Genomic DNA, 14,229 nt, shown 5'->3' on the forward strand with positions numbered 1-14,229 from the left:
TCTCGAGGATGGCGTCGACCCGCCAAGTCCATACAGGGGTAGTTGAAAGTCAAAGCCAGATCCGCAACGTTGACCATGTTTCGGTTGATCATGTTCCCAAGGTTGATACTCTGCGCAAAGCCTACGACGAACAGACATACTATGTGGTATCGGGAGTTGACAAGCAACTAGCCGCGCATCCCGTGCTCCTTGAGGTTCACCACCATCTTCTCTTCCTCCTCTACCAGATGGTGGTCCTCACCAGCCCCACAAGACGGGTAAAGCAGGTGTATGGGCACTTCTCGTACTCCCAGTGACGAATTCTTCTTGTTTCCCAGCATCATAGCCTCGACGATGTTGCCATCACCAAACTCTGGCTCTGTGAGCACACGCATCATGACACTAGCAAGTTGCTGCGGTGTCATTGACAGGTCATCGGGACGAATCCGGTCGCGACAGTACTCGGGTTGGAAGATCTCGGTCTGGCATGAAGTCAGTGCACAGCCAACATTTTGAGCGGAGGCAAGGAGGAGCGTACGTAGGTCGCTCCAGGGCAGACGGCTGCGACTCTGATTCCGACTTCTTTGTGGAGCCGTCCAAGGCTCTTCACCATACTGATGGCAGCGGCCTTACTGGCAAAGTACATTGGTGTGTGAACCGAGTGAACATATGCACCTATGCTGGCTACCCAGATCATATTGCCTTTGATGTGGCGGTTCTGGAGCCAGTAGTCAACCGCAATCTGGGCCAAGCGGATCGGGGCAATAGTGTTGACGCTGAAGGTCTGGTACTGCCCGATCTTGGCGTTAGCGTCGTCTTTCGCCAAGGGAGAGACGCCGGGCAGGGTCCAGAAGGAGCTGGAAGGAGGCTCGTAGAGACCTGCACCGTTGCAGATGATATCGACCTGAGGAAATGTCTTAAGTGCCGTCTCCCACAAGGAGTTGATTTGACCCCAGTCGGCGAGGTCCGTCTTGTGGAAAATGGCGTAGGCTCCATTTGAGCTGGCGTACTCCTTCGCGTACTTCTGCACCGTGGCTTCGGCATTGGCTGTGAGCTTGAGGTCGGCAATGACCACCGAGCAACCGGCTTCTAATAGCAATTGGACGAAGGCATGGTTGATACCTTATGCGAGAAGAACAAAAAGTTAAAGTCAATCCAAAATTTGTTCTAGGGTTTGGGAAATTTACGTACCTGAGCCACCACCAGTGACAATGGCGAACTTGCCCTTGACTTCGTAAGTAGACATACTGGAGAAGTAAATGTGTCGCGTGATTAAAAGGTGACTGTCTGTGGTCGACGGGTACAGGCAGAGAACCGAAAGTGTTAAATATAAGTGAAACACTGCATGACATTCGGCGATTTTCTCAAGACTACAGCAGCTCCCACATTAGATCGTCGCCAAACTGCAGGAAGAGCGGACCCGGGCCCCGGGTGGGATGACGCGGCTGGGCACTATGAGAACCCCGCATCGACGCCGATTGTTTTGAGTTGATGTGAGTTCTGAGATTGTGACTTGGGCGCTTGTAGACCGGAGTATGCAGCCGAGCCAACGTGGCTGGGTAAATGATGCAAGGTCCTTAAGAATCGAGTTGGTCATAGCTACTACGTGGCGGCAGCTAAATGTTTGTGGAAGAGTTTAAGATCGAAATTCAACACACAAAGAATTGACTCTTTCTTTCATCATCTGGAAGACCCAGCCGGCTTAGCTGGAACCAATCTTAATGTTGAACCATTTCTTTGTGTTAGTTTTCCAATCACATCGTCAAATACTTTCAAAAATCAAACGTCTTTGACAATGTGACTGCTTTCATATTACGAGAAGGCAGAGGAGGCATCAACGAAAACCTAGTCTGCATCAATATTGTACACCATTTGAGGGTCAGTCCTCAAACAGTTTATATCTGATCGCACTATTCCACTCCGTGTCTAGTCTTCTCGTCAAGCTTACTGATATGTTTATTTCATCACTTGATCCCCATGTGATAGATCTAGCCCACTGATTTCTTAATAATTCAATGAACATTCGCCTGCAGAGTAAATCTGACCCGAAAGACCTCCGTTGTTGTTCCCGAAAACCCCTGCGCCAACACGGCCAGGTCATATCATCCCTGTGAACCGTTGGTTCGCATTAGTGGGGTTTGATGGAAATCGAGACCACCAACACGAATGCAACAAGGTTAGATCGGAGTCACCTCCTATTTAGGATAGAAAAAGAGGATCGGACACCGGGGAACGCGGCAAATGCCTCTCCAAGTGGAAAGTTGCGGCAGTTTCCACTGCGGAGTCTCTTTTCCACATGTCCTGATTTCTGCAGCGCAACGGCGCGCGGCCGCCTGTGCATGTAGGGGCATCGGAATGCATGTTGTGGGGACTTCACCGATGAGATATGAATGCTACGTCTAGTACCATTTTTCTCGCTTTCAGGAAAGAGCCTCGCGAGAGACCGGAGTATGGGCCTGGCTGGGTGTGGATGACAAGGTTGACAGATCTTCAGACACCGCGGCACAAAGACTGATCTTTCCACATGTTTTCCACCTGACAAGTTGGCAGATCTGCGACGTACCCAACCGCGATCGCGATTGGAGTGCCCCGCCACTTTTGACGGCCACTCAGTGCGCATTTATCGTTAAGTGCATCGATGTGGTTATTCCTCCGACTATAATGGTTCACGGAATTGAGCACCGTGATCAAATTAAGTCTTAATGTTTGAAATATGTACATGAAACGGACAACTCTTGAAATTTAAAGCCAGTCTCCAAGACACATGGCAGGGGAAAAGTTTCCTTGCCGATACCATTACCTCTCGGAATGATTAGAGGCTTGCTACCAAGCTGGGCAAGAGGACGTTGTTATACTCCCACACAACAGTCGAAAAGCCTGCGGAAAAGGCAGCTCCCGTATACCAAGTAGAGAGGTGACCCTGAAGGCCGACCTGCTTCTGGATGAAACCGGCACGGAGGTCATCAGCCGTCACGCGCGGGTGCATCTTGCCGTGGTTTGCGAATGCAGCGAAGCTGAGCGAGCCGTTCGAAGCGGGAATAGTGCCGGCCTCGATCATCGTATCAATGGACTGACCAATAAGGGTCTTCATGCTCTCGGAGGTATCACTCTCAGTGCCAACTGCCGTAAACTGGAAGAGATTCTGGGTTCCGCCGAGGTAGTCAATGCGGCCGACCTGAGAGGGAGTCGGGAAGACTGTGTTGTTGCTGGAGCCGGTCTTAGGCAACCTGTTTGAGTAGGCCGTGCTGAGTTGTAGTGAGGGGTGCTGAAGGATGCCTGCATAGACTGTGGCGAAGCCGAACTTGTCGAAGACCTCGGATTCAGTCTCGTCGAGATTGAAAGGTGCCATGCTCTCTGCTGTAGGCTCAAAGGCGACGAGAAGGCGTTTGGCTTCTATGCAAGTCGACTTGCCTTCCGCCCCAGTAATCTCCAAGGACACGCCGTCCTCTGCTCGACTTGATGAGGAGACCGTACTTGAGTACAATACGTCGTCGCCCAAGAACTCTTCGATGGCCTCGTACAGATCGTACAAACGTCCCGAGGCCGGAACAGCGGCGGCACCGGTTCCCAACAGAGCGCGAACCATAGGAATGCCAGAAGCTTGCACAACAAACAAGGTGGGCACATCCATGGTGTTGCCGATGCCCTGGGCAGTGGAGTCCCAGATCTGCGGAACGGCAGCCTCGAGGTTGTACTTCTCGACGAAGTCGACGAAAGGCATCAGCAAGTCCTCAGGAATAGCGTCTGGCTCAGGGAAGTTGTCGAAGCCGGGCAGAACCATGTCCTCATACTGAAGAATGACATCGAGATATCTCTGTAAGGCGGGATACATGTCGTCGGATGCAGGTGCAGCAAAGTCTGTCGGCTCGCCCGTCCTGAAGTCGACGTACTGGTAGTCGAGTGTCGTAAACTGCATCGACCCGCTTGTTGATACGTTCATGCGGTGAACGAAGTCGAAGGTGTCCTTGTACTCCATCCAAGCCTGCACTCCAACGTTGATCGACTTGTTTGAGACTGGGTCATAGTAAGAAGCTGTGTGACCGCCCTGTTTACGAATGTCAAAACGCGAACAATAGCAGAGAGATCCGAGAAACTCACAAGCTGGGAGGCTTTCTCGACAACGACCACGGTCTTGTTATGATCGCGCAGCCACACGGCAGCATGAGCACCAGCTGCACCACCGCCAACGATAACAACGTCTCGAGAGATGGTCTGGGTACTGCATGCTGGTGCACCAAGAGTTCCCCGAAGGAGGAGTGTGGCCACGAGGGGCAAACCTGAACGCATCTTGTTGGCATGCATGTCGAACAAGAAACGCCACGCTCGTACTGCACGTTGCTGAATGTGCCTGTGACTGCTGCAGTGTGACTCTTTTGAGGACCACGGAGATTTTAAAGATCAAGCCGGTAGTCGACTTACACCACCAATTCGCCTCTTTCGCTATCCCACACATGCCGGCAGCATGCCGATATGAACAATGGCGTGGAATTCATTTACCGCGGTACACTATTCCAAGTAGCAGCGAACAATTTTCAGTTCGGATCCCACGCCGGAGAGTCTTGGCCGCTGCTGTGCCTCTTGGATCCTGCCCTTTGGGACCATCGCCGCTGCAGGCCGGAAATTGCGATTGAGGAACCGCACACATCACACGTTGGTGTCGGACGACGGTGACCAACAGGAAGAATCTCCAACGATCGAACCACTACTACAGTTGCACGCATGGTCGCATTCAATCGCATCCTTCTATGGGGCTGTGTTGGGATTGAATGCAGGGGTCAAGATGCCACATTGGTCAACCTCCCCGGTGGCAACGTCTGTCTTCCGATCTCCGTGGTTCTGCCCGGGATATCCGGTAGCGGTTCCGGAACGGACCAAGAAGTCTCGCTCTTTAAGTTTTGAGCTGCGAAAACCGCCCCCAACAGCCTGGGGTTCTCACCAGGAACATATTGCAAGAGGTATGACTGATCATTTGAAGGCTGCCACAGGCTAAGAAGACATCCGCAACATTCACGAGAAGTCGTCCCTAAAGCTTCCAGGTAAAAGAGACAGATTCTGAATTGCTGTGACAAACGGATTATTGCTCCTGACGCGAACCGTGTGCATGAAGGATTCGATGCTCTTGTTCACCGACGGTTACCACGTGGTAATCCTCCTTTTTCTTCTTCGTGCCAACCCCCTGTGGCGAAATCAGATCAATGAATCTGGACAGGCCAATCTGGGAAATATCCCCCGTCGAATCGCCTGAAATGAGGGATAAACACGTGTGGCGCCCAGGTATTTCCGCCCTTGCGGCTTGTCACTTACGTAGTCCTCATCTCCTGCGAGAGAGGTCTTTCCATGCCATGGTCAAACTCATGATGTATCATGCAATCTGTGAGGGCAAGTCCGATACACATCTGCAGGTCGGTGGCGTTCTTCACTCACCACACTGCATACAGTGGAGCCCCTTTCCAGGCTCCAAATGAACACCTGTAATCCTGATTGGATCCTTCGGCAGGACAAGAGCTTGTTCTTCGCTCGACCCTGGTAAGTGGGTGGTGACCGAGACGGTTTCGAGTCCGCAAAGAACCAACTTCCGGATCAAGTCTCTTGGTTCTTCATCGGGATGGTCTTGCGATCAAAAGAGTTGGCGTGTGCAAAGGGAGGAGAAAGTTGCCCTTGTCTTTTAAACTGTCGAAGACCCACTGTGAGCAGGATAGTCATGATTTTGGGACATGTTCATCGAAAGCACGGCCATCACTTTCAACCCTTCCCCCTCGCCGATCAATGCCTACAATGGACGGCCAGTCCCTCGAGTACGCGAATGAGAGCAATGCGGCCAGAATCGTCGGCGTTGTCGGTGCCTTTCACTTTCTAGCATTCACTTTCGTCTCTTTGCGTATCTACGCTAGAGTTGTCGTTCTCAGAGCCTTCGGTTTGGATGATGCTCTCATTGTCGTCGCTGCTGTATGCTTATCCTGGAAGATTTGCACAAGTACTTCTGAGACACCCTAGCTGACTAGTTTTGGACCAAGCTTCTAGCACTGGCATCGTGGATTTGCCTAGTCCTCCAGATACCACACGGCCTCGGCCGTCATGCGACAACGATAGCTGTTGACGAGCGGATAAAATTCGAGCAAATCACCTTCTGGAAGACAGTGATTTCGGATGGAGTGGCCATGGGATTGTTGAGAATTTCCATGGCATACACCTTGCTCCGACTAAAGAGGGACCTCAACTGGTACCGGTGGTCGTTGTACACCGTGATGGGTATGTTGTCTAAGCCAACATTGGTCGCTTGAAAGACAGCTGACAGACTTTTGCTTCTTTCGACAGGCTTCGTTGTTGCGTATTCAATCCAAGCTATAGTCTGGCTGTTTGTTTACTGCACCCCTTACTCTGGATGGTGGGAGTTCCAATGGATGAATCCGTTTGATCCAAGGTGCCACGACTTCAATGTCTTCCTCAACCTCACATACTGGAACATATGTCAGTTAAAACTCTTACACTAGCAGGGTATTGAACAAAACCTAACCTGCTTATTCTCAGCGTGCAATATTTTCACCGACGTCTGCTTGGGAGCTCTGCCCATTCCGATCATCTGGAGCCTGAAGATGAAACTTCGAGTCAGAATCTATGTGATAGCAATCCTCAACTTGGGATATTTGTAAGTGCCTTCAATCACAAAATCCTGTCTGTGCTGACGTTCATCAATGGGAAGCGCTGTATTGATGGGAATCCTCAAAGCCGTGTTTATGCTTACAACCGGCGGTGCCCCTGACGCTATTTTTGACTATTGGGTTCATTTTTGGCAAAAGTAGGTCGCTGAGCAATGGAATATCGAGTCTCAAGTTCTCTGCGGCTAACCCGAAGTACCTGTACAGCCTCCAGCTCAACATCGGTATCATAGCAGCATGCGCATCCTTCCTCAAGCCCCTCGTCGGTCGCTACTTGAAGATCAACAGCTCTGCTGGCTACTATCCCAGCTACGAGAGATACAATCACAGCGGCCGAACACCACTTGGCGCCGGGACGGGTGGGAGTAAAGCCCAAGTCCACAGCAAAAGGCGAACTATGATTCACGAAGGAAACCTGCAGGACGAATACGAGCTGCAAAAGAGGGATGCAATGCATATCAGAGAGCAACAGATGTCGCCGACCACAACTGAGATCCATGCAGGGCGTTCTATGAGGAACTTTGGGGATACAATAGGCTCTGTGTGTCCCTCAGGCGCAGCCTCAGACACAAACAGTGAAGAGTTGATTTTGCAGAAGACGGAGCCGGCGCAGGGAATTGTGTGTACGAGAAACTTTACTGTACATTACAGCAACAAATGACATCATTATTGACGTGAGCTGCAATTGAGTCGAATATTTTGAATGGCTGGAACAGCAATGCCTGGCTCAGACCGGACGGAATGGCTCTCCAGCGGCCAAACATTAATGCAGATCAGTCTGGTCTTGCTGGCAAAACTGCCGATGACTCAGAGAAGAACGCATTGTGCAACCGAAATCTAGCAACAAGTACCAAATGCTGACTTCTACAATCTTCGCTTACCTAACATCTCTTGTTCACTGATAAAGAGGCGTCTCCAAGGAACATGGGATGGTGGGAGGTCAGCCCGGACGCATAGCTCCGCAAAATATTTGGCAAGCCAGGGGGCGGGGGCCGGAATCAGGGGTTAATCTTGCGACAATATTAATTGATTCCTTCCATCGCCCCGAAAAAGCAAGGTGTAATAGTCTATTCCAGATACGTACTTGAAGAAACTGCGCATGGAATCATGCCCCCCTTTGCCAAAGAAACGTGTGCTGCCGCCCCCACCAACACACACCATGAACTGAGGAGCCCCTGAGATGCTTGTGTGAATACCGCGTGCCTGACTGGAACCAACCGACTTGGCCGCCCCGAAAAACGAATGATCAGTGCAATAGTGATCAAGTTGATTATTAATTGGCCTAGGATGATGATTATTTACTCTATTGAGGCACCTTCAGAGTCGGGGTATCGCGATAGGCCGGGGGGAGTACGCCCTCAAGGGCTGCCTTGATCTGCAGCGCAAGGGTCCGTGAATGCCATCGATGCTGCTGCGTGTATCCACCCATGATCCAGTAGTTCTCCATGTTTAGATGGCGCTTCCACATTCCACGGATCTCGCCCTCCTCATCAAGGTTCCAGGTAGCATCGAGACGGGCCGCGATGTCCTCTGGGCCGAGAACGTTCTTATCTCCGTTGACCTTGCCATCCGTGTTTCCACCGCCAAGGACCTCGGCAGCGGTCTTCCTGGCGTCCTTGTCGGCAAAGCCGGTGCACCACAGAATGGCATCCGCGTCAACGATGCTGCCGTCCGAGAAGCGGAGACCCGTCTCGGTGTACGCCACCGGCTCGGCTCCCGCTTTGAGGCCGGCCTTCCCCTCAGCAATCAGGCTTGTAGCACCGACATCGACATAGTGCCCACCGGCACGCTCGAGGAGGTTGTGCATCAATGCACAATCGGGGTCGCGACTGTCGAGAACAGGGAAGCCTGCAGCGGCGAGAGACGCGTAATGATCCGGCTCTTGTAGCGCAAACTGAGCGAAGAGACCGCGGCCGAGTTGACCGTCGATGCATGCGGGCAGTGTCAAGAACATCCTGTCGCCGGCCTCGACACCAAAGTTGTACGCTCCAAGACTGCGGGGATTGCAAACATATTCAACTGGCACAATATAGGTCGGTGAGCGGACAACCATGGTAATCTTCAGACCAGTATCGTGACAATCTTGCAGCACGTCGAATCCTGTGTTTGCAGAGCCGACGATGATCGCGGACTAGGGGCTCGCGCGTCAGTAACCAGAAAGTACTGGCCTCAAAGGGAGAAGATCTCACCTTCACACCCTTTTCCTTCAAAATAGTGGCGTTCTTGTAATCCGCCGAATGAAGTCTGACGCCCTTGTAAAGATGCTCGTTTGCAATCTTCGGAGTGTACGGCTTCTGGGATGAAACCCCGGTTGCTTGTACGAGGTGCTTAGAGATGGCAGTACGCTCTCCATCAGGAGTCTGGAACTTGACAGTCCACAGCTTTGTCGATTGATCATACGAGGTCGCCTTGATCTTGGCCGAGGTGATGATGTTGAGGTTGAGGGCTTCCACATATCGTCGAGCCTGCTCAGCCAACTCGTCTTTGGTGAGCAAGTGATCCCCACACAGCTCCTCGGGGTAGTCTTCATAAGAATGACAAGATTAGCAAGCTCTCTGGAATATGATGGACGCTATATGTATGCTGACTTACCCAAGTAAGGCAGCTGGCAGAAAGCGGTCGGCACATGGAACTTCAGATAATCGTATCGGAGAGCCCAGTTGTCACCCACTCTGGCGTTCCTCTCGGCCATCACGCTGTCGACACCAAAAGCTTTGAGACGAGCGGCAAGGGCACACGCGCTGCAGTGATCAAGATTAGCTTGGATCTCTGCACAAACATGTGTGGGTGACCTACGCATTGCCTCCGCCAATGATGAAAACCTCAGACTCGATGGTATCCATTTCCACTAACTGTCTCTTGGGTGCCTTGAGAAGACTTTCATCTTCGGGATGAATTTTAAGATTCTCTAGCTTGGTACTTAAGATCCAAATCTTCCACTCGATATTCTTCTTTGAAACATCGGACTGGCGCTTGACGGGAAGAAGGATGAGTCTGCTGCTGCAGGTGGCGGCTGGTGAGGCGGTTCTGAAGGTCGCCGCACAATCGATGAATTGCTGGACTAAGATCAGCTCTTCTATTACTTGCCGATTTGATCAATCGTCCGATGTCGTATTTGCTACCTACCAGTACTGGGGTAGCCGGGATGAACTGAGCTGAGCCACTGATACTGAGACCGCCAACGACGCCCCTCAGTTGCGTAGTCTCCAAAAGTCCGGCAGCAACGCCAGATGGGGTGGAGAAGCTCCGTAGATGGTATGTTAGAGCAAGCTGGTCCTTCCAAAAGGCCTGGTCAGGAAAGAAGCATTCCGTAAGACGAGCGGCATCGCGGATTTCCAAAGCAGCATTGAATGCATTCAACGTGAACTGGGCTTGTTTTGTCGGTTCGTCGCCACCCATGGAACCCTCTTGCACGGTTCTGGGGGCGATCATAGGGACAGGATTTTGGGCCATCATCTTCCGCAGATCCCCGAGCGGGGGGTATTCGATGGGAGCCTTGACCGGTTCCATGGCTTTGGTTCATCCTTGCGTCAGTAACGCTGCCGGCATTGGAGGTCGAAATCACCTACCTGCAGTCATAATTGCGTGTCAGTAGGGAGTGAAGAGAAGTTAATGTTGCATACAGCAGGTGAATCTTGGGTCATCAGCCGCCCGTAATGAGGGAATTGAACATAAAGTAGTATCTGCGACGGAATCTGACCGTTGCAATCGGCAAGCGCAACGGCAAGCGGGGACAAGAATCCTTCTGCCATCCTGAAGTGCGTTGCCGTTGAAGAGCCCCTCTTTGGACCCCTTGCAAGTTCTCTCTTTCAGGGTATCTTCCATTAGCGTGCAAGGGTCGCGGACCAGAACCCGCTTCCGAACTGCTGATTCTACCTGGTACCTGAGTCGCGTCCCCGGCGCCAACATGAATGTCAGATATAAGGCGCCACAATAGCTCCGCAATTGTGGGTCCCACTTTTGGTCTGACAGTTATGAGCCCAGAGTCTCTACGGTTAACGTGTACAGTCGTGCGCCACAACAAGGACCTAGAGCCCTCAAGTTCGAGTCCCGCAGAAAGAGCAAGAAAAGCAAGCAGAGAACAGTTGTAGAAGCGCTTACCTACTTCGATGCCATCCAGCTTGAGTGCTTAACAGGGAAAAACAGCCCTCAACCTGAGGGGGTGTGTCAGATATAAGGCGCCACAATAGCTCCGCAATTGTGGGACCCACTTTTGGTCTGACATAGTCTCTTATCCGGAGCGAGCTCTAGACGCGCAAGGGCACAGCGCCGAAGTGGAAGAGCGGGAAGCCGTTTTCTATGCACAATTAATAATATGAACGTATCGATGCGTATAGTTTCAAACTTTGAAATACTCTTCGGAGGTTAGTTGACTGAGCATGGGGAGGGTAAAAAAACTATGAGATGAAAGGGGGGCGCCAGCAGCAAAGAGGGCGCGGCGGCTGTCTCAACAGCTTTCCAGTCCGGTAGTCTCGTTCGAAATGAGACGCTCACTTCAGCGGCCCTAACAACGGGTATTTGGCGAGATCATGTTGAAGACACACCCGTCTGTGATTGTTCGTAGAATCGGGGGATCATATTTTGTGATAGAGCTTGGGCTCACCCCCAACAGCCACACTTAATAGCACTCAGGAGTGAAGGCTGGGCCCTAATGATCAAGCTCACGGGATTTGCCATGCGGCATCGGCACTTCGCTTCCTAGGCGAAAATAGCTTCAATTGATGTGCGATGGCGGACCCGGCTCAATGGATTCAACAAACCTGGCAGGGCGCAAACGCCAAACGCCAAGCTCGGCGCCGGTCTTGAGCCTCAGTTCATGGACCCGTCAACGGAAGGACAACGGAGAATCAAAATCCACCAGTCAGAGTTCATGTTCTGGTATCATTATGCTCCTTCAACTCGTGGCCTCCCCGCAATAGTGTGGGTTCATGCCCACATCCCCAGCTCGCTCCACGAGCGTTCCCCACGGGCAATAACCCGGAGAAGTGACTTTGCGGTCGGAACCCCGCGATACTCGAGTGGGCGTCATCCGAGCTCTGGCTATCGGGACAAGAAGCAAAGCTAACCTTGAGATGAATTTACGTTCATGTAGATGAGCTCCTTTGGATGCAAGAACAGCATACACAATGTAGAATATCTCAATGGCATCAAGAAGTGATCACTGATTGGGGAACCCCTCGAAAACTTGATATTTGGTCTCGGCGGATGATACCCGCTGCAAAGCTCTGTTAGGCTGTTGATGCCCCCTGATAGTACCAATAACTACAGCCTACCAAATCCGTACATACCCCGCATCCCGCACACGACTCAGGAAACCGTCACCCACACCAGCTTTTGACTGGGCCCATGTAGAAAGTGAGGGAGGTTGGCGCGAAGGCTTGCCTAGCAGGCTTAGTTTGAGCGCGCCACAACGATCGCCGGTGGGAGTTGACCGAAAACCGAGCTGTCGGTATCAGTAATGTTGCTAGGGATATTCCAAGCGCTCACTGCCGACATGTCAAGTATTTGAAGAGGGATATCCCACGTTGAAAGACCATCACGGCAACCGCCTGTCTCGACATAGCGACATCTCGACCTCGTCGATTCCAACATGGCCGACAACACTCCGACCGTGGCCAACGCAAAGTCCCGCCAGAGCGACGTCGAACACGTCGAGCAGGACTTTCACAAGCCTCATGTCGAAGGCGAGGATATTCACCAACAGCATCCCGAGATCTACCTCGAAGCTCTCGCACGGTACCCCAACGATGAATCGATCGACCAAGCCGACGAGAAGAGACTTCTCCGGAAGCTTGACATGCGGATTCTTCCCTTGCTCGGCATTTGCTACTTCTTCTACTATGTCGATAAGACCACATTGTTTGTTGACCAGATGGATAACCCATGATTTCCTGGAAAACCGTTGCTTACTTTTCATCTTTCAGATCATATGCTGCTATTTTTGGTTTGAAGGACGGCCTCAACCTCAAGGGCGAGGAGTACTCATGGCTCTCGAGCAGCTTCTACTTCGGCTGGCTCATCTGGGCCATCCCCTCCAATCTCATCATGCAGCGCAGCCCGCCCGCATGGTACTTGTCCTTCAACATCTTCATGTGGGGCGCTCTACTCATGGCGCAAGCTGCTGCGAAAAACTTTGCTGGTCTTCTCTCTCTTCGAGTGCTGTCTGGAGGTAGGTCCATAGCAACTGCTTCAAATTGTTCGAGTGTTGTAATGTGATGCTAATTATGAGAATAGCTTTCGAAGCCATCGCCGACCCCGCTTTCATGCTTATCACCAGCATGTACTACACTCGTGCTGAGCAGCCCTCGCGTATTTCGGCCTGGTATGCCTGGAATGGCATCGGCGTTGCTGGAGGTGGTCTTATTGGTGCGTTGTTGCCTCTCCTCTTCAAGTGTTGACCGCTGGCTAATGTCTATTAACACAGGCTACGGAATCGGTCACATCAAAGGTGCCCTCGAGTCGTGGCGCTACGAATTCCTTGTCGTCGGAGCTTTCTGCGCTTTCTGGGCCATCATCCTTGCCCTCTGCCTTCCGAACTCGCCTCGTACAATCTGGGGCTTCACCCATGAAGAGAAGCTGATCATGATCGCCCGCATGCGCCGCAACCAGACCGGCATCGAACAGCGTAAGATCAACTGGGGCCAGATTAAGGAGGCATACCTCGACTACAAGACATGGCTCTTCACCCTGCTCGGATTCGTCTCGAACGTCCCCAACGGCGGCATCTCCAACTTTTCAACCCTGGTCATCAAGGGTCTTGGCTTCGGGACGCTTGAGACGGCGCTGCTTGGCATCCCGCAGGGCGCTCTGGTGGTGATCTGGATCGGGCTTGGTGCCTTGGCAAACAAGTATATGCCTGCCAACAGCCGCACACTTGTTTGCGCAATGTTCATGCTGCCGACAATTGGTGGTGCGCTGGGCTTCCTCTTGGCCCCGGCGAACGCTTACGTCGGACGCTTGATTTGCTTGTGAGTCTCGCTTTCGGCTGGAGTTGCACATCTCTCTGACTTCTCTCTAGCTACCTGACTGGCTCGTACCAAGCCTCTTTTGTCATCTCCCTCTCGCTCATCACCTCAAACACCGGTGGTCAATCTAAGAAGATGATCGTTTCTGGTATGATTTGGTTCGGCGCTTGCATTGGAAACATCGCCAGCCCCTTCTTCTACAAGACCGACCAGGCTCCCTCATATCACCTGGGCATCGGCTCATTGCTGGTGGCTAACTGCATTGAGCTTGCACTTTTCTTCGTGTTCCGGTATGCCTTCATCTGGGAGAACAAGCGCAAGGAGAAGCAGCGCGAAGAGTTACGCGCCAGCGGCAATTACGTTGCGGACGAGCTCAACGCTACCGCTTTCACGGATTTGACGGACAAGGAGAACCCCAACTTCATCTACGTCTACTGAGCATGGCTCCAACCACCTCTGATGCTGTTATGTGGCGAGTAATAGAGGCATAATATTGGAACGCGCTGTAGGCAGGCTCTAATAGGGGCAGAGTATTCTGGCTTGAGATGCTCAGCTACATTGCATTGCATAGCTACGACTTGAGTCATCTGTGATGACCTATCTTATGAGTTTTTAAAGCAGTCGCATTC

The 14,229-nt window shown here is 51.9% G+C and overlaps 4 protein-coding genes across 4 annotated transcripts; 1 reads left to right on the forward strand and 3 right to left on the reverse strand.

Moving 5' to 3' along the window:
• Window positions 1–167: 167 nt before the first annotated feature.
• Window positions 168–1,225, reverse strand: COL26b_010006 (uncharacterized protein; the record flags this gene model as incomplete). The annotated part of the gene is made up of 3 exons (XM_053182718.1): window positions 168–461; window positions 518–1,068; window positions 1,171–1,225. 3 exons carry the CDS (start codon window positions 1,223–1,225, stop codon window positions 168–170), a joined length of 900 nt encoding a protein of 299 aa, XP_053033352.1.
• Window positions 1,226–2,791: 1,566 nt separating this feature from the next.
• On the reverse strand, window positions 2,792–4,266 carry COL26b_010007 (uncharacterized protein; the record flags this gene model as incomplete). The annotated part of the gene is made up of 2 exons (XM_053182719.1): window positions 2,792–4,024; window positions 4,078–4,266. The coding sequence occupies 2 exons, from the start codon at window positions 4,264–4,266 to the stop codon at window positions 2,792–2,794; spliced, it is 1,422 nt and encodes a 473-aa protein (XP_053033353.1).
• A 3,672-nt stretch (window positions 4,267–7,938) lies between these two features.
• Window positions 7,939–10,145, reverse strand: COL26b_010008 (uncharacterized protein; the record flags this gene model as incomplete). The annotated part of the gene is made up of 5 exons (XM_053182720.1): window positions 7,939–8,766; window positions 8,825–9,159; window positions 9,228–9,376; window positions 9,432–9,691; window positions 9,762–10,145. 5 exons carry the CDS (start codon window positions 10,143–10,145, stop codon window positions 7,939–7,941), a joined length of 1,956 nt encoding a protein of 651 aa, XP_053033354.1.
• Window positions 10,146–12,225: 2,080 nt separating this feature from the next.
• On the forward strand, window positions 12,226–14,038 carry COL26b_010009 (uncharacterized protein; the record flags this gene model as incomplete). The annotated part of the gene is made up of 5 exons (XM_053182721.1): window positions 12,226–12,494; window positions 12,560–12,804; window positions 12,870–13,001; window positions 13,060–13,603; window positions 13,654–14,038. 5 exons carry the CDS (start codon window positions 12,226–12,228, stop codon window positions 14,036–14,038), a joined length of 1,575 nt encoding a protein of 524 aa, XP_053033355.1.
• Between the last annotated feature and the right edge of the window lie 191 nt (window positions 14,039–14,229).

The sequence above is a fragment of the Colletotrichum chrysophilum genome, assembly GCF_026319265.1.
Source record: "Colletotrichum chrysophilum strain AFK26 chromosome Unknown scaffold_102, whole genome shotgun sequence".
Taxonomy (NCBI): domain Eukaryota; kingdom Fungi; phylum Ascomycota; class Sordariomycetes; order Glomerellales; family Glomerellaceae; genus Colletotrichum; species Colletotrichum chrysophilum.